Source organism: Oreochromis niloticus, linkage group LG19, assembly GCF_001858045.2.
Source record: "Oreochromis niloticus isolate F11D_XX linkage group LG19, O_niloticus_UMD_NMBU, whole genome shotgun sequence".
Taxonomy (NCBI): domain Eukaryota; kingdom Metazoa; phylum Chordata; class Actinopteri; order Cichliformes; family Cichlidae; genus Oreochromis; species Oreochromis niloticus.
The window spans coordinates 21,991,617-22,015,404 of record NC_031983.2 but is presented as its reverse complement, the minus strand read 5'-3'; the positions used below and the strand labels follow the sequence as shown (position 1 = coordinate 22,015,404).

The 23,788-nt window shown below is 40.0% G+C and overlaps 1 protein-coding gene across 3 annotated transcripts; it reads left to right on the top strand.

The window, feature by feature from the left end:
- Positions 1–7: 7 nt before the first annotated feature.
- Positions 8–23,445, top strand: zfyve26 (zinc finger, FYVE domain containing 26). 3 transcript variants are annotated; one of them, XM_025901258.1, is made up of 43 exons: positions 8–82; positions 2,360–2,646; positions 2,742–2,817; positions 3,064–3,150; positions 3,248–3,397; positions 3,514–3,835; positions 4,847–4,971; positions 5,169–5,333; positions 5,456–5,544; positions 5,642–5,793; positions 5,915–6,121; positions 6,451–7,050; positions 7,214–7,378; positions 7,547–7,698; positions 8,036–8,279; positions 8,482–8,745; positions 8,845–8,964; positions 9,054–9,224; positions 9,357–9,590; positions 9,773–9,878; positions 10,152–10,996; positions 11,233–11,432; positions 11,726–11,830; positions 11,979–12,101; positions 12,549–12,725; positions 13,508–13,757; positions 14,023–14,118; positions 14,209–14,396; positions 14,643–14,779; positions 14,914–14,942; positions 15,117–15,256; positions 15,493–15,713; positions 16,470–16,617; positions 16,723–16,932; positions 17,913–18,128; positions 18,652–18,849; positions 19,619–19,699; positions 19,807–19,934; positions 20,089–20,248; positions 20,536–20,595; positions 20,926–21,108; positions 21,232–21,282; positions 21,538–23,445. In XM_025901258.1, exons 2-43 carry the CDS (start codon positions 2,456–2,458, stop codon positions 21,739–21,741), a joined length of 7,770 nt encoding a protein of 2,589 aa, XP_025757043.1. In that variant the 5' UTR covers positions 8–82; positions 2,360–2,455; the 3' UTR covers positions 21,742–23,445. The 3 variants fall into 3 exon arrangements, with proteins under 3 accessions (XP_025757043.1, XP_013126971.1, XP_013126969.1); XM_013271517.3 differs by lacking the exon at positions 8–82 and adding an exon at positions 844–991 and having other exon boundaries at positions 9,057–9,224; XM_013271515.3 differs by lacking the exon at positions 8–82 and adding an exon at positions 844–991.
- The last annotated feature ends 343 nt before the right edge of the window (positions 23,446–23,788 follow it).

Genomic DNA, 23,788 nt, shown 5'->3' with positions numbered 1-23,788 from the left:
GCAGACAGAGAGTAAGGGATGGGGCGGCCGAATGCACACTCATACATTCACTCTTTTTAATAGTGAAGGAATCTGGTTAAAGGTCAGTCAGCTTTTCTTATATGTGTTGACTGTTATCTCACAAATTGTCTTCCTCTTTGATGTCTGAGGTCCCTTTGATTTGCAGTGGTCTGTACCAGAGAGTGTGAAGGCACTGAAACAGGTTTTGTAAAGGGTGTGATGACATCTCTGTCATCATCTCTGCTGTGTCTTTTTGATAAGTAAATCTATATTTGGATACAATAATCAAGCACTTCATTTAGAATAATAATCATACCATCCTGATTGTGAAATTTGAACGTTAGAAGGCTAATTATTAGAAATAGAGAAAACAAAAAATCCTGGATTTTGGGTGGGAGGACATGGAGGGGGTTGGTGTGACAAAGGAGGATGCTATGGATATGAGTGAGATGAAGGCAGATGCTCTGCTGTGGTGACCCCTAAAGGGATTAACTGAAAAAAGAAATCATCACAAAGTTTTTTCCACTCACTGAGGCTTTTGCTTGACTGCAGTGTTTTATGGCCCAAATCACAGCATCATATCATATGTTAAAAGCTTTTTGATATTTCACACAAGTGCTAAGATTTGAAGTGGATTATTTCTTTTAAAAAAAAGAAAGAAAAAAAGCGTAAATACTGAGAACATGATTGGTTTAGAAATATTATTCCAAGTCAAATACCTCCCCTATGACCGCCCCCCCCCCCCCCCCCCTTTTTTTTTTTAAAGTAGTCTGTATTTTCGACTGCACTTTAAGGCATCAATTAAAAAACAATCCGTAACGCCCTCTTCGAACCAACCTTTGCTCAACCGGAGTAGGAGAGTCAGCTGATTTGATCACATGACTGTCGTTATGCAGCCTGTATGCAGCTAGCATAACAGGCCGAGAGAAAGTCGTAGGTAGGTAGGAGTAACTTGCACCCAGTTTGAACGAAAAACGGCTCAAAGAAATGAGTAAGTAACTTTTCTGAATTTATTTCTTAATAATTAATGTGAGTGCAACGATACGGTCCTGCCAACTGTTACGGAAGTTATCCGACATTTTTAAGCGACATCCAGTCACATTGATTTCTAACGAAAGCTAATGCTAACTAGTGGGATAACTGTCAAAGAAGAAAACACTTTTGTAAAGCGAAGTTATAGTTTTCACTTTGGACGGGAAGCATTTCACTCTCTACAGCGAATAAGATGTACAGCTTATTCAAATACAGTTTGTAGCTTTTCATACATTTGGTATAAATTCTGCTTTTGGGTTGAGTCAGTGAAGAACTTATAAATTCACTTTCGTAATAATGTGATAAGTAGACTACTATTGAAAATAAATGTGTAAGCGCCCCATAAATGTTTAAGACTTATTTCGAGATCCACAACAAACTTTCTTTTTATCTTTTGCTTGTGTCCTGCCATCCATGATCTGCTATGTAAAAGGGTCGGTACAGTTATCACTTCTCCTTTGATACCGTTTAAAATGTATGTAAAATGTATAAGTTCCGGGCTTAGGGGAGGTCTTCCAAGGTCTGTTTTTTTCTATTCAGGTGTGCTTTTTCTGCATTAGAGTGTGTTATCAGTGTGTTTGGGATCATTGTGATGCTGAAAAATGAAGCTGCTTCTTATCAGGTGGTATGGTGGCTCAAAATCTAATGATATTTTTCTGCATTAATAATGGCTTTGCATTAACTGAATTAACCACTGGCTTTTTAGCAGTAGCTGCAGCTGCAGCGCATTTTACAGATGGCTGTAGCCACTCACTTTTGTAACTCCCCCCAGGCCTTCTCTGTAGTATTACACATTTTAAAACAGAAATATCACATTTGGTTTCATCACTCCACCAGACCTGATGCCACTCACTTTCAGACCAGTCCGTGTGTAATTTGGCATACCTCAGCCTTTTCTCTCTGTTTCACTTCCTTAAGAATGGCTTCTTGACAGCCACTTTTGTGAAGTGGCTTTATAACCAAACAAACACTGAAACATTCTTGTGAAAATATTCAGGTACAAAGACTGGACTGAAAATGAGTGAAAAGGCAGCCAAAGAAAAAAACACTAGAAAACCTTCAAAAAACGTGGAGAACTATTCCTCAAGACCACGTTAAAAATGACAAGAAATTCTGCCTCCTTGGGAGCAAAATCTGAAGAAATACATAAGAGTGTTGTCCCAATGCTTTTGCACAGTCCTCTATGATAAACAGTTTATTATCTGATTATACCCAAAAGCTGTTTTAAAAGTGAACAGTCGATGTGGGTTTTGGGGCTTATGTAACAAATAGTCTGTTACTATTAATATTTATGAAAAACTTAAATAAATATCATCGTGTGTTTCAGGTAAAGAAAGCTCAAGGGTGCTCTTTGGCTACCTGGTAGTGAGGTTGGGTCTTCAGGTGTGACTACTGAGCAGAAAGCGTCACTGGGAAAGTGACCATGCATCCCTTTGGCTGTGAAGCCGAGACATCGCTTCAGGATCTGTTTGAGTACTTCAAGAGGTGCCTGCAGCATGGAGAATGGGAGCTGGCGAGGGCCTGTGTGCCACAGCTGGTTAACTCTGAGGGAGGACTTTCCGAAAATTTACGGGACATAATCAAGGCTATTGTCAGCCATCCTTACAGCTTAAAGTGAGTCAGAAGTGAATTATAATAAGAAATAAAGGCTATGAAGACATTTTGTATTTGAGCTTCTTTAAATGTTTGAGTGCCAATGTTTTTTGTAGATGGGAGTCAGTAGGGAGTCCACATAGACTGGCTTGGTTTTGGCTGCAGGTCTTGGAGAAATGGACAGAAGAACAGGTAACTGTCACAGAAGATATATAATAAAAGTGAATTTTTTAAAAAAAAATTTCTGTTGTGTTATTATTTTATTATTGACATATTTTTAAAAACTAATATTGAAGATTAAAAAATACCTTTTTGCTCTTGCAAAAAAAGAGATAATATTTTTTTGTGTAAGTAATGTAAAAAGGCATTTAAAACATCACAGCTGAACAGTATGAGAGCAGAAAAAACACCTATATAAACCTTTTTCTTTAACTTTAGGTTTCTCCTAATGTCAGAAGAGAGCTGGAGTTTTTGTTACTTCTGGAGGAACTGGGGTCAGAGGGCATACCCGAGACTGTTCTCAAGGTTAATTTGCTTTTTATTGCCAACTAGAGTTGAGCTTAGATTTGACAATAAAAACTTTTTGCTATTCTGTAATTATATGACCACAATCTTTCTGTAGGAGTTGCAACATGCTTTCTTGGATAAACAGTCTGAGCTAAAGGTGGTGGAGAGTTCAAGAACAACTGCTGCTACTGTTGAGACTTGTTTGTTAACCCTGTTGGAGAAAAAAAAGCCAAGACTCGCTCAATCTTTAGCACATTTCTTACAGGTAAAGTCAAATATATCGTTACCATGTATGACTAAAAGTACTTGAAAAATGTGTCAGTGTAATTATCATATTTTTTAAAAATCATTTCGGTTTTCCTAATTTTATCCATTGACCAGGAATGCACAGAGGACCATACTCTGCAGAATGCATTCATCCAGCACTTGATAAGGAAACTGAGAAGGCCAGAGAATGTGGAGGAGTGGGTGGAGGAGATATACGCTGTGTTGGCTGTGATGCCATGGAGCTCCCGTAGAAGCGATGGGCAGTTGGAGGCACTTTGTGAAGCACTGTGGGCAGCCAGAGTGGGCCCCCTGAAAGAGGAGAGGATCCTCAGCTCCTTGCTTCGCCCTCAATGTGACGCACTTGTCTCGACATACTGCTCTACTGCTCTCAGGCTGCAGAGAGATCATCTGCTGAGGAGCTCACCTCACACACAAGGTAGTCCATTTAAGGAAATTTACATTATTCTGCCAACCATTCCATGTCCTATAAACCTTATTCTAGCTTAAAAGGTTGATTCTGTTTATCTGGACGTAGCATTTTAAGTGGAAGAAACGTTTCATCACGCATCCAAGTGACTTCTTCAGTCTCAGCTGACTCCAGGTTTCCCCAATCTTATAAACAGTACATTTGCACAATAGCTGAAACTATCCTTGGGGTGGACCATTTTTTTTGGCACAGCATGTTTTGGGGGTTTAAAAGCCATGGAGACGCAGTGTTTAGAAAAAATGCATCTCAACTGTTTCGATACTCCTGATACATACAGGATCACTAAGGGTTGATATAGAGCATGCATCAAGACTTATTCTAGCTTGATCCTTAGGATCAGTATGATGGCCAATGCAATCCAAAAAAAACTACTGGTTTTAGCTAGAATATGTGATTAAACTTTAATCAGTTTCCTTGATGGTTAGTTTTACAAAAAGCTTTGAAGCACAAGCACATGTTCCTAGAAGTCAATTCCCCCATGAGCTGTTTTTGTGGTACTTTGACATTTTGTTTTATAGTTTTGATACTGATGATATATTTATAGTTTAAAAACCAGACATCATCTGCTTTATTGTGCTCAAAGAGAAATGCTAGCATCACCTCTTTCCTCTTTCAGTCACACTTCTGCATCTGTGGGTGTAAAGCTGTGGAAGATTTAACCGGCTCTGAAGAAGATTTCCTCTTTTCTTTTTGCTTTGTTTTTGTTGGTTTCTGTTTTGACTATTGTGATTTAGGTTTTATTATTACTTAAAATAGTGTTGGTGTTTTGTTTTTAATCGTTTTTGTCTTTTGCATTGGCTGTATTTCAACCCACTAAATCTAATCAAAAACATTTTACTAAAGTCTATAAAAGTCAGGATTGTGTGGATTTCTTTTATTTTTATTTTTTATGTTTTGCTTAAAAAAATTCATTTTTGTTCTGTTATGAATTCATTTGCTGTTTTTATATTCCCCTGTTAGTTGAGCTGCCTGAAGCAGAGCAACTTACCATCAGTTTATGTTGCCACAAAGACCGTCCATCCATTTGGAAGACCATCTACTTTGAGTGCCTTAGTAGTGGAAAGCACTTCCTGGAGCAAGTCTTGGTATGTAAATAACTGGAAACTGGTAATACTAGTTTAGTAACCAGATATAAATTCCTCCAAGATGTAATAAAAAGTGCACAGAGGGTTGCTTCGGTAGTATTTTTTTTATTATAATCCGTACTGTATCTTGATGGTCTAGTAAACCAACAGCATGTGATAAAATGGAGTAATGTAATAAAGCTGGGTTCTTCCTGTAGGTTACTGCACTTGACCTCATTAAACACGAGGAATTCAGTCAGCTGAAAAACCTGCTGCAGCTGGAGTTCCAGCCCTTGTCCCGTCTGCTGCTGCTGCTGGGATGGACTCAGTGTCACAGTCTGAGCTCAGCTCAAAAGCTGCTCAGCATCCTTCACAAAGAGCAGGTCACAACCAGAATCATTTAGCTCTCCAGACATCTACATGCACCTCAACCTCTAAAGACATTTTCCATCTTTTTGATATTTGGTGGAAGTACTTTACTGATACTCTGTTTTCACCTTTTCAGGCAGCAGCCAATGACTCAGTTCTACAAGAGTTTTCTAATCTTTTGTCAACTCAGCTTGGAATACTTGAATGGTGTAAAAATAACAATCCGTAAGCACTGGCTTTCTCTAGATTTAAGTCTTGCTGTCATTTAATTCCTAACTAGTTACTCTTTAGCTTTTAATATATTTGTGTTTTGTGTCTCTAGAGGGATTTCCATGGAGGCATTGTTGGCACAGCTTCACACTCTGGACAACCACTCAGCCCTCTATATCTTGCATTCTCTGACTCCTTTGGCTCAGTTTGAAGAACGCAGGATATTAGATCTATTACAGCAACTGCCAAATTTACCAGAAGCAGGTTTGCGTTATGCATTTTTTTTGTTCAGATGAGTAAAAAATAATGAATTTGATGCTGCATAGTATTTACATTTAAAGGTGTCTGTGGTTCTTTTATTTTTGTGTATGTGTGTTACTTGCAGAGGGTGCTGGGGCAGTTGGCACTCTCAGCCCTGTTGTACAAAGAAACATAGTTTTGTTCCAGGGGTTCTGTGCCATGAAGTATGCCATCTATGCACTCTGTGTGAATGCACATAAATACTCAAACTGCACCAAGTGTGATCCCATGCAGCAGTACCAGCCCTCTGATGCAGAAAAGGACCAAAATAAAACCTCAGCTTCCTCAGAAGGTAACAAGGCTGTTTTTATACAGTGAAGCTTTACTTTGATAATAGATGATAGAAAAGTCTTCTCTCTTTTTTTCTCATTACAGTCTTTTGGCAAAAACATACACATTCTTGTGCATCAGTCACATTACAGTTTACAAACCAAGTTTTAATGGCAAATTTCTTCTAGAAGTACAGAAATATAGACAGGAAGCACGGGGAAAGACCAGGAAATTACATTAAAGGTCAAGCTGGGAGTCAGAACAAGGACTTCCACTCCTACGTATTAAAGCCATCAAGGTTGTTTACCGTTTACTGATGTTTTCACTTTTTTTGGTTGTGTTGTTTTTCAGATTGCCATTTGGTGTTCCAACACTACCTGTCTGAGTGTCAGCTCTATCTGGAGGCAGTGCCGGCCATGTTCCGCTTGGAGCTCCTGGAAAATATCTTCTCTCTTCTCTTTCTGTCCACCAGTGACTTTGCTCAGCAGAGTCAAAAAGATGCAAACTCAAATCAGAATGTAGGGAATGACACTTGCTTTCCAAATACAGGAAACAAAAATACAGATTCAGAAAACAAAGGACAGATGGATAACACTGAGGAGAGAAAAAAGGGGAAGCAGAAGCTATGCTCAAGTCCAGTAGCAGCCCACTCTAGTCACCTGGACCTCGGACACTTTATCCAGGGCTGCAAGGGGTTTCTGGTTGATGTGACTGGCATGGAGGGATTTTTAAAGCTGTTGAAGGAAGGACTGGAGGGAATGTGTGTAGTGGGTCAGCAGGATGGACAAGAGGAAGGAAGAGCATTGCCTCGAGAAGCAGAGGCAGCTGCAACTTTGGGCTGCTCGGTGACTGCTGAGTCATTTGGGTCACGCTTGCAGAGGTTGACCAAACGCACTGCAGAGGCTCAGTGGAGGCTGCAGATTATTACCAGCAACCAGGGCACTGGAAATGGTGAGCTAGCAATTTATTTTCTTTATTCTTCTGTATGTTTAAGTAACATATTTGACTGGGAACTGACATATGTACTGGGTACAGTACATATGACTATGTTAATACTTAGGTAATTCTTCAGCATAAATCTTGGAGCTTTGATGTTACATTGGTTTAACCACAGGTTCAGAAAGTCCTCTTACGACATCAACAGTAGGCTGTACTGTCACTCCTCTGGGACCCCACAAGAGTTCAAGCCTGAGGAGGCGAAGGAAACCAGGAAGGCATAGCATAGAGAGACACTCCTCCACAGAAAAACACAATGGAGAAGTCAGCACAAGCACATCAGGTAAGGAAAAACATCTAGCTCTTCTTTACATATGTAAGTCCTGTTTACATCACTGCTTAAAGACTTAAATCTGTAGGAGAAATGTGTTTTTGTTTGTCTGCCTCTGTCTTCAAAGTAATTTTTCTGTTGTTGTTGTTGATTTATTATTATTTATTAATACTTTGTCAGATGGTGGAGGAGGAATGACAACAGGCTCTGTGGAATTGGAGTTTTGTCCATGTGGAGGTCCCCACAGTTGGCTGGTTCCTGCCATGTTGTCCCCTCCAGAGTCTCTGCTAATGTCCTGCGTCCGACGAGGAAACTTCATGGAAGCTCATCAGGTCTCTAATAAAATTTGGATGCAACAGTCTGCTTATTTGTTTGAACAAAGCTAAAAAAAATCATTTTCCTCTTTATTGTTAGAGCAGTTATCTCTCTTCAAATTATTGGCATTGTATTATTATTAACTCCAACCTCACTCATACTAATTATATGATTACAAGCATCATTTATAACACATTAGAAGTTCACTTTTGTGTTGGTCATTAGCCATATTTACACTTTACCAGAACTACAGTTAATTACTTTTTCGATTAACCTGATTTTTGATTACTGGCGACGTTTGTAAGTATTGTCAGAGTGTTTTCCATCCAGTTAACAACATTTGCTTCGTGACAGGTGTCTGTGGTGTTTGATCTGGAGGCGTCTGCCTGTTGTGGCGAGCTGGTGTTCATGGAGCGCTACAAAGAAGTCCTGGTGGAGTTGGCACAGGTGGAGCAAAAGATGGAGAGTCAATCCATGTCTTCATCCTCATCTTCATCAGAGGGCTTGGGGACAGCAGCTGGGTCAGGCACAGGGAGGAGTCGGCTGGGCAGTAGTGGCCGATCGACACTGCAGGCCATTGGAAGTGCTGCTGCTGCAGGTTTGACTTTCTGTTCTAAGGTTTTCTCCCTATTTTGCTTTTCAGTTCCAGTGTGCATTTTAACTTGGTATACCTGCTTACAGTTCTAGTTTGGCCTCTTTTTATATTGGTTTTTAGAAGAGATTAATATAGCAAAGCACAGCAAAGACTTACAGGCAGCTGTGCAACATGACAACTGACTCATGCATATGTTTTTCTTCAGGAGTGGCTTTCTACTCCATCTCAGACATAGCAGACCGTCTCCTCAGCACCCCTGCTCACAAACTGCCCTCACTGGAGGAAGGCTACTGGCTAAGTCACTACTCTTCAGATGCCTCTGGCCTTCTTTACACATTGCTGGAGGAGCTCAGTCCAGCAGCCATGGCTGCTTTTGACCTGGCGTGTTGCCACTGTCAGCTCTGGAAGACATCTCGACAGCTGCTGGACACAGCTGAACGCAGACTCAACAGCAGCCTGGAGGGTCGAGGTATGAAGCCCAAATTTCTATCTGGAAGAATTAGTTTTGACATGGTGATGGGAACGAGAGCAAATGGTGTCTTGTGTTTATCCCTGTCTGCTTCCCCAGGAGTAATAGTTGACCTTAAAGTGCCTCATTCTGAGGGGATCTGTGGATTTCCCATGGTATTACAACAGATCAGCAAGATCCTAAATCATTCAACCGCCAATAAAAGTTCTATAAAAACAGGTGAATGCACATTTTTAAACACTTGAGTTAACTGAATGAATTGAGTGTGCAGAATAGTGTCTTTGTTACTGATTCACTCTTCTTCGTAGAAGCTGTTGGGGAAGACCAGGTGTTTGCCAGCCCATTTGGTTGCTGCATCCAGGAAGTACTGCTCTGTTGCTATCCAACACTGAGTGAAGAATTTATTTCTGCTCGGCTTAGTCTGGTGCAGCGTTTGGAAAACACTTTGCACAATCTGAGTGCTGCTACAGATGGCACAGGTTGGCACAGTTAACATATGCTACATTTGATCAAATAGTTTAACTTAAATATTTAACTTAAACCCCCCTCTGGTTTTAAAAAGCTAAACAAGTATTCTCCTGTTTTTGTTTTCTCATGTTAACTTATAACAGAGGGCAGTGTGGGCAGCGCTCTACTGGCACTTCTGGTGGAGCAGGCCAGTCTGAAGCAGTCAGAACTGGATGTTCATCCGGTGCGCTCCAGCATGAAGCAGCTACTTCGTTCTCTTGACAGCCTCTGTCCCTTCGAGCCAGATAGAGACCTTAGCAGACCAGATTATGTCCGCAGTTTCTTTGACTACATCAACACACTAGCATCTGTGTTAGTGCGTAGCCTCAGTTCAGAAGGTAAAATGAAGACTTTTACATCTCAATCATAACTACTTGATACCCACTTCCACCACCTGTTATCTCTGATTCTTAGAGTGACGTTAACAGCTTTTAAGTCCTGTCTAAATTGTGAATGTAGAGTGTTTCTCTTCTACTACCTGGTCTTGCTCTGATTTGGCATCTCTTGCTGTTTCTAATAGACCAGAACACTGAAGTGAAGCTTGGGAACCCACTGCTAGTGTTGCTTCAAGCCCCATTTCAACTTCTCTCTCACCTGCTGTTTGACCGACAAGTATCTCCTGACAAGTATGCACAGTGGTTATTCCCCATCAGCATATACACATATATATAAGTGTGTAGTTTGTATAGTGTCTTTATCCTTTGCTTGAGAATACACAAACGTAAACAGAGCAGGTAAACTATTTACCTCACAATAAAGATTTCAGTTAAGCATCTTCAAATTTTCAAAAAAACAAATCTCATATGATTATCCTGTAAGAAAATTTTGTCTTAAAACTACAGAAATTGTTTGGGTTTAGCAGCAACAGGCTGACTTTTTATACCCTGTTATGTTTTCAGAGTACTGTCCTTGCTGGAACAGGAAGGGCTGCGACTGAGCATCCAAAAAGTGATTGTTCAGCGATGCTGTGAGGCTCTTCCTCTGTGGATCTCCTGTCCAGATGATGGAAAAGAGTCAGATGAGGCGATTAAAGAAGATGGTGTGTTTGGTGTTGCTGCGTTGTCTAACCTACTCCAACGCCATGCTCAGGATCACATGACAATTCTGGGACTTGCCGAGTCTCAGTCTGATGTGAGCTCTGAGTCTGACGCCTCAGTGGAGGATCATTCTTCTACACCCACTAACCTCTCCACATCTCCACCCTCGTCGTCATCATCCTCTTCTTCTTCCTCCTTGAATTCTTTTCTTCTCACACCATCGGCTCTGTCTTTCCTTAAGTCACGCTCCCCTTTACTGGCCACACTGACATGTTTAAGCGCCTGTAAAGGAGAAACTGCCCGGACACAATCTTCTGGATGGTCTGGATATTTCCGCAGCGGACGTAAAGAAGTTGTCTTAGATGGTGAGCAGATTTCTCGTGAAGCTGATAACCTCCTGAGGGAGTTCCCTATTCTCCAGGCTTACCTTCACACCATGGCTGAACCAGTGCTGGGCATGTCATTAAGCGAGAATGAGGAAAGCTCCGTTGGATTTGGGGCAGTTGTCTGCGGGAAACCGCTCATCAGTCTCCTGCTGTCTGGGCCGCAAGAAGTTGCCGCTCAGGGTGTTGCTGCTGACGCCTTCCAGAAGGCTCTTGCCTCCAGAGACCTGAGCCGAGCCCTCAGTCTGCTGGAGCTGTATGGGCAGAGTTGCAGCCAGGAGGGGGCGCTAAGAGACCGCTTGCTTGCATGTGCTGCTTTAGAAGGTGGGAATTAATTTTCTGTATTTTTTATGCTTGTAGAGAAAGTTTGTATCTGTGGCTCACACAAAACTAAAATTGCATCAACAGAATACGAAGACGATAAAAATTTTTATAAAGTACTTGAGGTCAAATTTAGTAATCACAATCATGTAGCATAAAAAGCTTAAAATTTTAAAAAATACTAATTTAATCTACCATTTGTTTCAACTTTAACTAAAATGCTTGTTGTTTTTGCTCAGATGGAGATGAAGGTATAGGTCATCTGTTCCGAGTACAGGACCCTAATCTGCGAGCCCGTGTTGCCCTCCAGGCTCTGGAGCGGTGGCCACTGTTGGCCTGCCTGGAGCTGCTCGAGTTTTGCCTTAATGACCCGAGCACAGAGACCTCACTGAAAACAGATCTAGAGCTCAAGAAGAAAGAACTGGACCTTTACCACCAGGTAGTGCAGAATTTAGTTACTTTTTTTTTGTTATTGGGAAAAAAAAATCTATATTCTAACAAAGTAGTTGCAGAAACACAGTTTAGACGTGTGCTTGTAGACTTTCTTATAGAAGGCTTGTGCAACTTTGAAAATCAGTTGGTGGTAGTTTAGTCACTCAAATTCTTACTGGAGTGATATTATGACTTGAGTTCAGCATGGTGTGCATGTATTATGTAATACACCACTCAGGCACTTTATTTGACTTTCCATTGTATCCTGCCAACTGTTTGTGGTCCTCGTCCTTGTCACAGATGCTGAATTTACAGCCTTCGTTGCCCTGGGGCACTTGGCAGGAGCTGAGAAATGAATCCAAGACAAACTCTGAGTGGGTGTTATCTATGATACTCGAGGCAAAGGTAGGTGCAGCTCAGTTAGAACAATTTATTGACAGAACATTAGACAGGAAATTACTATTACCAAAACTTAACACAGACCTTACTCTCCATAGTATGCACTTGTTTATGTATATTCTTATAATTATAATTGTTTTTTATGTTTTTGCAGGAATTTCATCTTTGTGCACAGTGGACAGAGCTGTATCCTGTATCAGATCAGCTGAGACTGCAGCTGCAAACTGAGCATTTGCTTCATCTACTGGAAAAGGAACAGACAAATGAGGCTTTTCAGGTCCAGATTGTTCACCTTCTTGGAAATTTAGATTGAAGTCCATTTTGAGATGTATAAACATTTGTTAGAGTGTGGTCATGTGTCATCAAATCTATCCTTGAACTGGCAGAACTCAGCTCTGTTCAAACACACACAGTTTTCTTTCCCGAAAACTCTTTATGTAATACTAACTTAAAATCAGCATCATATACTTGTGTCTGTGGTGTACTCCTCTCTTGCATGGGGAAAAAAACAAATTAGCTTTGCAATTTTTTTTCTACATAACATAAAGTAGAGAAAGCATATGATTATTTTTAAGGTCTTCTAAGATCTTAGAAGATTTTTTTTTTAACATTTCAGAACTCATTTACCCTCTCAAACCTTTTTCCTCTATTACTATGTGTTCTCTATTACTATGTGTTCTTCTCTCCCACTTAATATCCTTTGTCCCTCCCATGGTTTGTTTAGTTACTCGACGGGCTCTCAGATTTTGCAGCTGGTCTAGATGTTTGCGAGCGTGCCCTCGATCGTCGCCCTGGACTGGATGCATGCCACTTCCTGGCAGACTACCTCACCCTACATTTCCAGAGGCAGGTGTCTCCTGCACGTCGCCAATACATCCACGCGCTTCATCTGGGCTCTAAGGTTTGTAATTGGGAAGTTTGCACTAGTATGTTAGCATGAAGATGATAAATAAATGATGAACAGCATTAGTAATTAGTAGACTTGAAGTGCATAATGACCATTGAACAATCATAACTTGGGTAAAATCTTCTAAAAAACATCTTTTGGATGTGTTGTTTGATTTCAAAAATGTCTTTTAAGTAATATTGTATCCACATAGTGTGTTTGAATTCATAATCAGAAAACAATAATAATAATGATTGAAATACTGCACATTGTCTTTGTGTCAGTTGCAATTTCCCCTTAGCTGTTTGTAAATTTCCCTTCTTACAATAGAGACTTTCACAAGTCTGCGTAATTCTGTGAACCTTGGTTTACTGAAAATGGTTTTGCAACTTTTCAATTCTAAACTTGTAATATATTCACAGGAAACCATAAGCTCTTTCAATTAATGAGAAAAATATCTTAATATGTAGAGAATATTCCTCTAACACAAAGTAATCCAGTTAAAAAGATGGTCCTGTTTTTCCAAATCTGAGTTTATTCTGTAAATGACCAGATGATGTCTGCATGTGATTGGTGTTGTGTTTAATTCTGTATAAAAAATTAAATAATTAATTTTTTTGCGTAGCACTGAAAATGTTTTAAGCCTGTTTATTAATAATCATAATAATGTTACTATTGCTGGGTTTGAATGACTCTGGCCCAAAGTTTTAGTTTTACACTGTTTAAGTTGTTCTGCATTGTTCTCCAATTGAGTTGCTTCCTATCTTTGGGTTCAGTAAGTGTATATCCTCCTCCAGGTGTTGCTGACTCTGCCTCCAGCTGCCAGGCAGGACTACTTCCCCTTGCTGTCAGATCCCCTGCTCATGCTCGAGCAGCTGTTGATGAATCTGAAGGTAGACTGGGCTGATGTGGCGGTGCGGACCCTGCGGAGCTTGTTGGTTGGCCAGGAGGCTGGCTTCAGCACTGAGGACATTGATACGCTTCTGGAAGACTACGCCCGCAAGGCTCTCGACTTCTCCTGCGCCCCCAGAGAGAGGACTCGGTCTGGTCAGTGCTAATCTTACAGCATACGGTTGCCAAGTAGACAAACATATCAGAGATGGGCAGCCACTTGAGTTAAATGTTTGTAATGCGAAGGTTTAATAAACTGCTGAAAACTAAACTGAATTGTTGTGAGACTCAGTGGAGTTCTAGTTTGTATTCTTGTCTTGGTTATGTACTCCTGTAATAAATATTTAACTTATTAGATGGGTAAAGAACCATCCACCTTACCAACTGGTTGTGTCTAAATATATGACACTTTATTTTCCAGATTCTGTAATCAGTCTTCAGGAAGCGCTAATACAGTGTCCTGCACAAGACAGCTCGCTCTCTTCCAGTCGAGTTGAATCGCCAGCACCCTCCAGAAGTGAGATATTTGGATATGTTTAATGATGATATTACTGTAGTGTAGTTTTTTTTGTTTTTTAATCATTGTGATTGTTTCTTTTAATTATAGGCAGTACCCCTACACACACAGCCTCGGGAAGCAGCACAGACAGAGAGAAGGACCGTGGTTCAGCAGGGAAAAAACGTCACTCACCTGCACAGTTCCAGCCTCCAGATCAACCCCCAGCCCGCAAAGACTGGGTTCCAGACACCCAGCAGCATGTGTGCATGGTTTGCAAGCGTGAGAGGTTCACCATGGTGAGTGATGCAGTTACCAATGAAAGAGAATTACCTGCTCAAGTTCAGTTCTATTATTTTATTTCTTTGTCATCCTGCCTTTTCCATTTCACACTCAATTTCTTTGATGTGAAGAATAATTGGCCTCTGTATGACATTTTTATGGAGAAAACATGACTGTTAATGTTGGATCTCCTCAACAGATTAAAAAAATACAGTTTTCATGTATGCTCAGCTGGGATTTTTCCTTTGCTTTTCTGGTTTTAGTTCAACAGACGTCATCATTGTCGGAGATGTGGCCGTCTTGTTTGTAATGCGTGTTCGGAAAAGAAGATGCCTGTTGACGGGTGTCCAGGAGAGGAAGTCAGAGTCTGTGATCAGTGTTACACCTACTTTCACCCAGAGTAAGACGCTTATCAGAGCTAGTAGTTCCAAATGCATATGAATTACAGAAACCGAGAAATTAAAAAAAATCAGCACTTCAGGGAAAAGAAAGGGTTTGGATATAATTTAAAAATTAATTTGTCTCTATTTGCAGTACTGATGATGAGCTGGAACCTGCTGAAGGTAAATTAAATAATTTTATGTTGTGTTTTGGTGCTTTCACCTGAGTTTTTGCAATATTAGAGTTTTACATTATGTTGAATTTGCTAAAACAGTGCAGAGCCACTTACATGCAGCCATTCTTAAATACCTAATTAATGAAGGCTTTAATGATGACGTATTCTCTTCTTTTTTTAGCAGTGGATGGTAGCCCTGTGGTCACAGAGCAGTCCCTCGATGGGATGCTGCATCTGCCTGAAGTGGTCCATCGACAGTTCCTCCTCAGCACCAACCCTGCACAGAACCAGAATCTGCGGAGCGAGTTCTACTATGAACAGGTTAGGATTTGTATATTCACCATCCATCCCAGTGTACAGTTTAACTTTACATGTTGGTCATTAGCAGCGTATTGAGGGTAACTTTGTTTTTTTAGAGCAAAAGCTTTATTTTGCTCTAAATTTAGCTGTCAATTTTGTGTGATTTCTGTCTTTGTCTGCTTTAATAGCTTTCAGTTAGTGGAATTCACCCAGTCAGTACTTTAAAAGTAATAATGCTCTTTCCCTAAAACACATAGGCTCCCAGTGCATACCTCTGCGTGGCCATTTTATCTCTGCACAGTGACCAAACCGCCTGTGGTCATCAGCTCATCAGCCACTGCCGCTCCTTGTCTCGTAAACTGACCAATCCAGAGGTGGATGCCTGCCTGCTCACTGACATCATGCGGCGGCTGTTGTTCAGTGCCAAGTTAATGTTTGTTAAAGTAGGCCGCAGCCATGACCTCGCCTTATGTGACAGGTAAGATGAAACCCTGGGTAAGTTAGATTAACCAACAGTTGAAAATTGCATGTTATTATGCAGACTGTACAGTCATTAGGGTGATGAGAAAGAGAGTGAGTTATTGTGCAAAATGTAGTTGAGGATATATATATATATATTTTAAGCCTTTACTTTACTTTGGTTAGCTTTCAGATTAATAAGAAACCAAAAGTAGATGCAGCAAAGTCAGAAACCAAAGAACTCATGACTAGTGGTTAGGGCATGTGTGGGCAGAATGACCACAGCTCAACCAGAGACATGCAGAGAAAATGATAAAACCTATGAAGCTGATACAGCTAACAAACCAACCAGCTAATGCAGAGCAGCACAGTAACACACAGATGCATAACAGCATAGTAAGTGAATTATACATGTACAGCATATGTATACATGTGTCCATGTGCTCTGTGCATTTTTCTTTTTTTTTTCTTTTTCTTAACTTTAATCACCCATTTCAAAACAGTGAGATATGTTGCCATAGCGCTATTGTTGGCATCATAAAAGACACCTGGCCAATGACTTGTTTGCTCTGAAAATATTGAGTAATACAGGCACATTTGTTTGGATTTAAGATGATTCACTGTCATTAAATGAGAACAGATGAGGTCACAGGAAGTATGCTGAAGTAGTTTATGGTTACCAGCACTCAGTGGATAGCCCTTTATTTCACAAGAGTAATACAAGATATTATGAAAGCAGGTGTCTGACTGTGCTTCTTATTCTCTTTTTCAACAGTTACATCAGTAAAGTGGATGTGCTTAAAATTCTGGTGACAGCCAATTACAAATATGTTCCCTCTCTGGATGACATTTTGGAGACCTCTGCTGTCACACGGCTCCGCAATCAGCTGCTAGAAGCAGAACACTACCAGCTAGCTGTGGAGGTGAGAGGCTTGTTCGTGTTAAATTAAAGTTCAACTTCAAAGAAATGACAAGTTGCAGAGAATTAAATCACAAAGCCTTTGTCATCTTTATTATTTGGTTGTCAGGTGTCAACCAAGAGTGGCCTTGACCCTGGTGGTGTGTGGCAGGCATGGGGAATGGCATCTCTGAAGGCAGGAAATCTTTCAGGGGCACGGGAGAAGTTTGCTCGCTGCCTGAAGCCCCCAGTGGACCGCAACCAGCTCAACTCGGGTCCCTTATTATTGCAGGAGATTGTCCAGCACCTGGAAACCATGGTGCGGCCCTCTCTGGCTATGGTAGGTAGATACTTTCATGGTGGCACTAGCCTCCAGCCCACAACATATTAAAAACGGGCAGATGTCTAACATGCTTCCTGTCTGCAAATAGAGTAGGTCATCGCACAACACTTCCTTCTCAAAGTTTGATATATAACCATATTAACATTTTTAACATAAGTGCATTGCTTTGCATGCAGCTAAAAGGTCAAACTGTACACGAATACAAATGCTGAAGTACAAGAAAGAATTTGTGCTGGCATTAAAAGACCTTTACATTTGTTAAACATGTCCTTTTGTAAAGCTGTCATGGTTAAGAAAGTATGCAGTAGCAGCTACATTCTTGCAGTCAGTAGCGCACACAAAGATAAACACTATTATGTGTGCCTGCCTTTTAAATGAATTTGAAACTAGTCATTTGGGAAGATCACTATCACACGCACAAATTTATTAGGATACACCAAATGCCTGTCTGACGTAGCAATAGAAAATTGAAAACATTAAAAAATGTAAAAACATAGCCATAAACGTTTTTTGATCATTTCCAGTTTTTTCACTTTTTAAAATAATGCAATAAACTATAATTTTACCAACCTGTATTTTTAAGAGCATACACCAGTGTCAGGCAGAGTTTATCCTCAGACAGAAAGACTAGACTAGCTGTGCTACCTAACACCTTAGGCATGTAGCACATTTCTTGCACGCTAGACGAATCTGCTAAGTCCTGGCATGTGAAGCACTACACGTGTCGGATTCTACTGCATCTAGAATCCAGACTAAGAGAAAGTAAAGACAGACCTATGTTAATGTTGAGTAATCCTAAGAAACTGTTTTCCCAGTTCAGGAACACCTTTCCTTTCCTTTCCTGAAAAAACACAAAAAACCTTTGTTAAATCAGAACAAACTACAAATACACAGAAGTTTGGGTTTTTTGTACCTGCTTTTATACACAATAAATGCATAACCCTTTGCGTTGTTGTTTGTATTCTTCTATATATCAGTCTAATGGTGAAGACATATTGGCATCCCTGCGGGAGCTGGAGGACGCTCTGTGTGAGGTCAGTCCTGTGGAGCGACCGGAGGGGCTGATGCAGAACAGTGTTCTCCACCAGGAGTGTCTCTACTACCTGAATGCATACGGCACTCACCTGGGACTGATCAGCTTCTATATGCGTCATGATTGTGTAACGGAGGCTCTGACATACCTTCTTAAAAGGGTGAGGCTTAAATTATTAACAGTGTCCATATCCTTGGCATGTTTGGATCAATATTTAGCTATTTTTACTTTACTGGAGAAGTCAAAGGAGTGAACAGCACAAAGTACAAGCCAAAAACAGAAATCTCAGTCCTCTTTTGTGATGCAGCTTGTGTGTGGTCAGGCGATTATCTAACTCACCTTCGGTTATTCTTTGATATCCATCTGTTGCCAAGATCTCATATCATGCGGGATGTCAGGTTACCCATAATGTGTGGGCAATGAGGTCTATGTGACACTGATTTATTAGCGATGGCTCGTTTTCATTTTGGCCTACAGTCAACAAAGTACATTGAGTAATAGTACTTTGTATCATAAAGATAGAATGTTTCTTGAGTAAGCAGCATCGCATTTAGTACATGACTTCACTTGCCTGAAATTATTGCTGGATGTTTCATTGCCTCAGTTTTATCCAAGTTTGTCATTTTTTTTCCTCTTCCTCTTTGTTTGTTTTTTTTGTTTTTTTTTGCTGTGTTGTGGATCAGGAGTGTCCAGAGGAAGTATTTCTAGAGGGTGTGTTGCAGCCCAGTCTGGAACGGGGCCATCTGAGCAAGCTCCAGGGAATACTGGAAAAGCAGGACCCCAGCCTGGAGACATGCAGCCGGTACCTCATTGCTTCCTGCCAGTTTCTTCAGCGACGGGGATACTATCACTCTCTCTACCAGTTTCAGCAGTTCATGACGGTTCGAGGACTTTTTTCTTCATGCTCACTTTAGGATCTCTTATAAACTACTAAAATAATAATTAGACTGAAATGATAGGTGGATGGTCAGAGACTTGACTAACTTATAATTCCAAACGGGGGGGAAAAACCTTTATATTCCCACATGAATGTTTCAAAATGTCATCCTAGCAGGTTAGTGATTAGGATGAGTACTATATAATTGTAAAGTTTTTTTTCCCAATGGGCCTGCAGTTCCAGTAACAGTTTACATGCCCATTTCTCTTCTCAAAGAATTGCAGCCTTTTTGATGCAATAATTTGCATTAAAAGGTGAAAAATTAGAAGTCTGGAAGTTATAAATCACAGCAAAAATTTCTGGACCACTTTACCTACTTCCAAGGTGCATGGAGAGGATGAAAAACTCACAACGCAGGAACTCCAGCAACACTTAAAATGAAAGAGGAACACCTTTATTGACTGACCAAAGCATTTCAGCTTGTGGCCTTCATCAGGGTCATAAACAACTGTAAAGGCCACAAGCTGAAACACCTTGTTCAGTCAATAAAGTTGTTCCTCTTTCATTTTAAGTGTTGGTGGAGTTTAAAATGAAAGAGGAACACCTTTATTGACTGACCAACACGTTTCGGCTTGTGACCTTCATCAGGGTAATGACCTTGATGAAGGGTCATGACCCTGATGAAGGCCACAAGCGTTTTATTCTTTAGGATTATTCTTTAGGTCCTCATGATTCTTGGTGGGGAAGCTTTAAAATTGTGTTTGTCTGGACAGGATCACGTGCGTGCAGCCATGACCTGTATTCGATTCTTCACACATCGAGCCAGTTCATACCTACAGCTGGGAGAAAAACAGGTATCTGCTATTTTTTTCTTCTACAGTTATGCAATAAGAATATATTTTTAAAAAATTATTTCCTCTTCTTACACGGGAAAGCTGAACTTGAACTTTATTTTGCACAGCGTTGGTTGGTCAGAGCCAAAGAGCACCTAAGGACATACCTGCAGGAGCAGCAAGGTCGAGGTTCTGGGAGGAGACGGTCACAGCCCAATTCTTTCAGGAAGATGATGTCATCCAGTGATGTGTCCAGGTTATTTAAGAGCTTTATAGCAATTAATGAAATAGACATCTACTTTTGACTACCAATGATTAAGGAAAACTGAAAACTTTATTTAAAATGTCTCATTATTACTATGTTTACTTCAAGCTTTTGATCTTCGCCTCTGTTTTTTTTTTTCTTTTAGGCACATGAATACGATTGAGCTCCAGCTGGAGGTAACCCGTTTTCTCCATCGCTGTGAGAATGCAGCAGCCTCCAAGGCCTCGCAGACCAATCCCTCTGCACCCAGTTCACTGCCTACGCTTTTTGGAGGAAGCCCTATGAAAGTAGAAGTTGCCTGCAAGGTTAGGCTGCAGTTGTTTTTTGGAAATATATAAAGTGATAATCTTCTGATAGCAATAATCTAAAAAACATTATTTAGCATATTTGAGTTACTCATTAAGCATTATATATTTAATAAAAGATTTTTGTACAACAACAGTTGCCGCAGGGCGTCTTAATGTGTGTGTATAGCTATGTATGTAGCTAAAAATAATGCAAAATATTTTTGTTAGAACTGGTTTTGTATGTTATGTATTTGTATAATTTGTTACATAAAATCAGTACAATGTTTTATGATGTGTTTTTGCAGGTGATGCTTGGAGGAAAAAACATAGAAGAAGGGTTTGGCATTGCTTACAGAGTCATACAGGTATGTTCATGTCTGAGATCAGTAACTGCTTTTGGCCAAAATTCAAGACTGCAAACACAGCAGTTTTTTGTGTGCAGATGTCTTTGATATATTTTGCCAAAATAAGTATTGGAAGTAAGCACCAGTCAAGCTAAGATAGCACAATAATTAATTTAATTATCTCGGTGTAGGCAGCCAAAAATGGTGGAAGTAAGATTTCCAATGTAACTTAAATAACAAAATACAGTACAGCAGCAGCAAAAACTGAGCAAAATGAAGAATTAGATTACTGATGTTGTCTTTTTCTCAGTTAAAAGTTGAAAATATATATGTTGTCTCCCTCTCCTTCAGGACTTCCAGTTGGAGGCTCAGGCTGTCTATGTGCGAGCTGGACAGTGGCTCATCCGACGCAAGCAGTACGCGTCCGTGCGGCAGCTGCTCAAATGTGTGGGCGAATCAGGCACTGCCACTAAAAACGACTGTGACGCCCTCATCCTCAACTACATCTCCTGTGCAGAGAAAGGACCAGCTGATGTTAGTGACAGTGACAGAATTGCTATGGAGATGCATGTGATAGAGATATTCATTATACTAACTATACTTTAGGCACAATGTTGTCCACTCATCCTAAAGACTATTCTCTCTGATGTGGTTTAGGCCAAGGAGCTGGAAAGTCTCATTCTGGAGATAAAAAACACAGAAAGCAAGGTAGAGTAATAATTGCCTTGTCTACCCTTCTTTGCCTTCCCCTGTAATTACTTTTCTTGCCAGAGGCTGCTTTAAAAAAAAAACTACCCTCACTGTATTCCTCTGTATTTCCTTACAATCGATGTAGCTTTATTTTTTCCTCTGTAGCCTGTCGTTATTTGGCTTTTTCTCTCCTTTATTAGCATCTTTGGACCTCAGTTTGTATAATTTTTTTGGGAAGCTCCCTTCTAATCTCATTGCTGGTCTTTTTCACAGATCAAAGCCTTCCTGATGTGCAGTAAGCTAAGGCCGGCGTACCTGCTAGCAGTGAAGCTGGAGACAAGCCGTGCGGGCCCGTTGGTCCAGGATGTCCTTCAGGCCGCTGAAGGAGCACAGGACTCAGTAATGCAGAATATCTGCCGCCAGTGGCTGGCTGAACACAACAAGTCATCTCAACCGCGTCAGGGGCGCACCAGGTAAAGGCACAGTGGGCATAACAAGGGATTCCACAGAGAGCACACAGATGAGCCCCCATTAAGGACAAATGAGGGCATTCAACTTTTTGGGAAGGTGAAATATTAACTTATGTAACTGATATACAGAGCTTATCACATTTGCAGTTTTACTAAAGAGTCCTCTTATTAGATTTTTGGCTCCAGATTTGCCCTGCTAAGACTTAAGCATACACTTTTAGATGATGCATTGCATTTTGTGTAAATGTATCAATACTTCACACTAAAACAACATATTTAGTTGGACATTATTTATATTATCAATGAATTCATATTGTACTAGACCCTTACTATCACTCTAATGTGTGTTGCTATTGAGTTGGCATGGGACAGTGGAGTCACAATGTAGAGGAAATGCGAGTTAAACCTGGAACAGATCTGAAAAACGTGTAAAAAATGGGTCCTTTTAAAACCCTGATATCAGCTTCACTCTTTGGTTGAGTGACCTTTATGCCACTGCAAAACAAACGGATCACCACTGTGCTTTATTTCCACTCTGGAAATATTTTTGCTGGCTTTTTTTGTTCATCTGCACAGTATTTGTGAGGGAAAAAAGTTACTGCATTTGAGCGGCGACCAGTATTACACAACAGAACCGCTAACTGTGGTTAATAGGTACAGTTACACCCTTGAAATATAAGCATATTCATAGTAAATCTGTATATGTTTAATATTTGTTTCCTACCTCAGCCTAAAGGGAAAATATATTGACTAGAAGGCCACTGACAAATTTATTACCTGTAGGTATCCGTGTGTAAGTGAGCTTTTTACTTATAATGAGGTGTCATCTGCCAAGAAGTTACATGTTTCGAAACTGTCTTGTTTTTGTAACCCTAATGAAGATGTTTACGTGTTGTACATGTGAAGCACATTTTGTGGCCAACTTTCAGTGTAAGTTTCTTTTTGATAAAAAATAATAATAATAATAATAATAACATTACTTTGAAATATTGGAGGGCATTTTGTTTGCTTTGAATTCAGATCTCTTGTTTGTTAATGTGTTGTGTTTTGGTAATAATTATCCCGAGGGCGGCAGATTGTAAATTATGCTTTTTGCTTCGTTCTCACGATAGATCTGAACGACAGATGTCTCAACAATTTAAATTCCTAAAGACTGACATATACAGATGAGTTGAACAATGTTTGAAAAAGGGATTGTACTGTTGCCGGATATTTTCTTTTGATATGCATTTTTCCCCCTCTGATTTCACAAATCTGCAACCCGGAGAAAGAAAAAGAGCAACTGTGATGTACTTATAGCACCACCAACGCAATTTTTGGATAATGTGACAATCACCCAAGTTGCTCAAGCTGCCTTTCATGTGTACTTTGAAACTGTTCTGATCACATGGTGATGTGGTGAAGTGTATCTTCATTTAGATCTGACACTGTGGTGTCTGTTTGCCTTGCTTCGCTCTGCTGCACTAGTCAGAAGACTAAAACCAGTTTCCTGTTATTGTGAGTGTGTCAAGCCAATTTAGACTTGAGATCCACTCTCATTCTCCCTAATTCTGACTGTTGTCTCATCACTGCCGCACTTTATAAATAATAATATCAAATATTTTGACAAATTTGAAGGTATGTAACTGCTTTAATGCTGCAGGGACTAATGGTTCAAAAATGTAAGTTGTTTTGCCATCCCTTATCAAATAAAATAAAATATGTAACACTGCGCTGTACTGCTGTGCCTTTTTCTATTTTCGACATTTTAGAGTTTGGGTTATTCCCTGAAGAATTAATCTATTATTAAAGAAGAAGATTGTGAGATAAATAAATAATGAAAACCACTGTTGGTTTTAGCCTTACTGGAATTATGCACTGTTTCCTGAGGCAAATAGTTAGCAAAATGTGCTAAAAATCATGTAAAAATAAACGTTCAACAAATATAAATGTAATAGATGATACAGAACAACATTCAGTAATTTAAATTTAAAATTTTTCAGTTATTAGGATATGTAAATATAGAAAAAACAAAGCAACTCTGTATCAAAATACAAAAAACAAGCGCCTTAGGT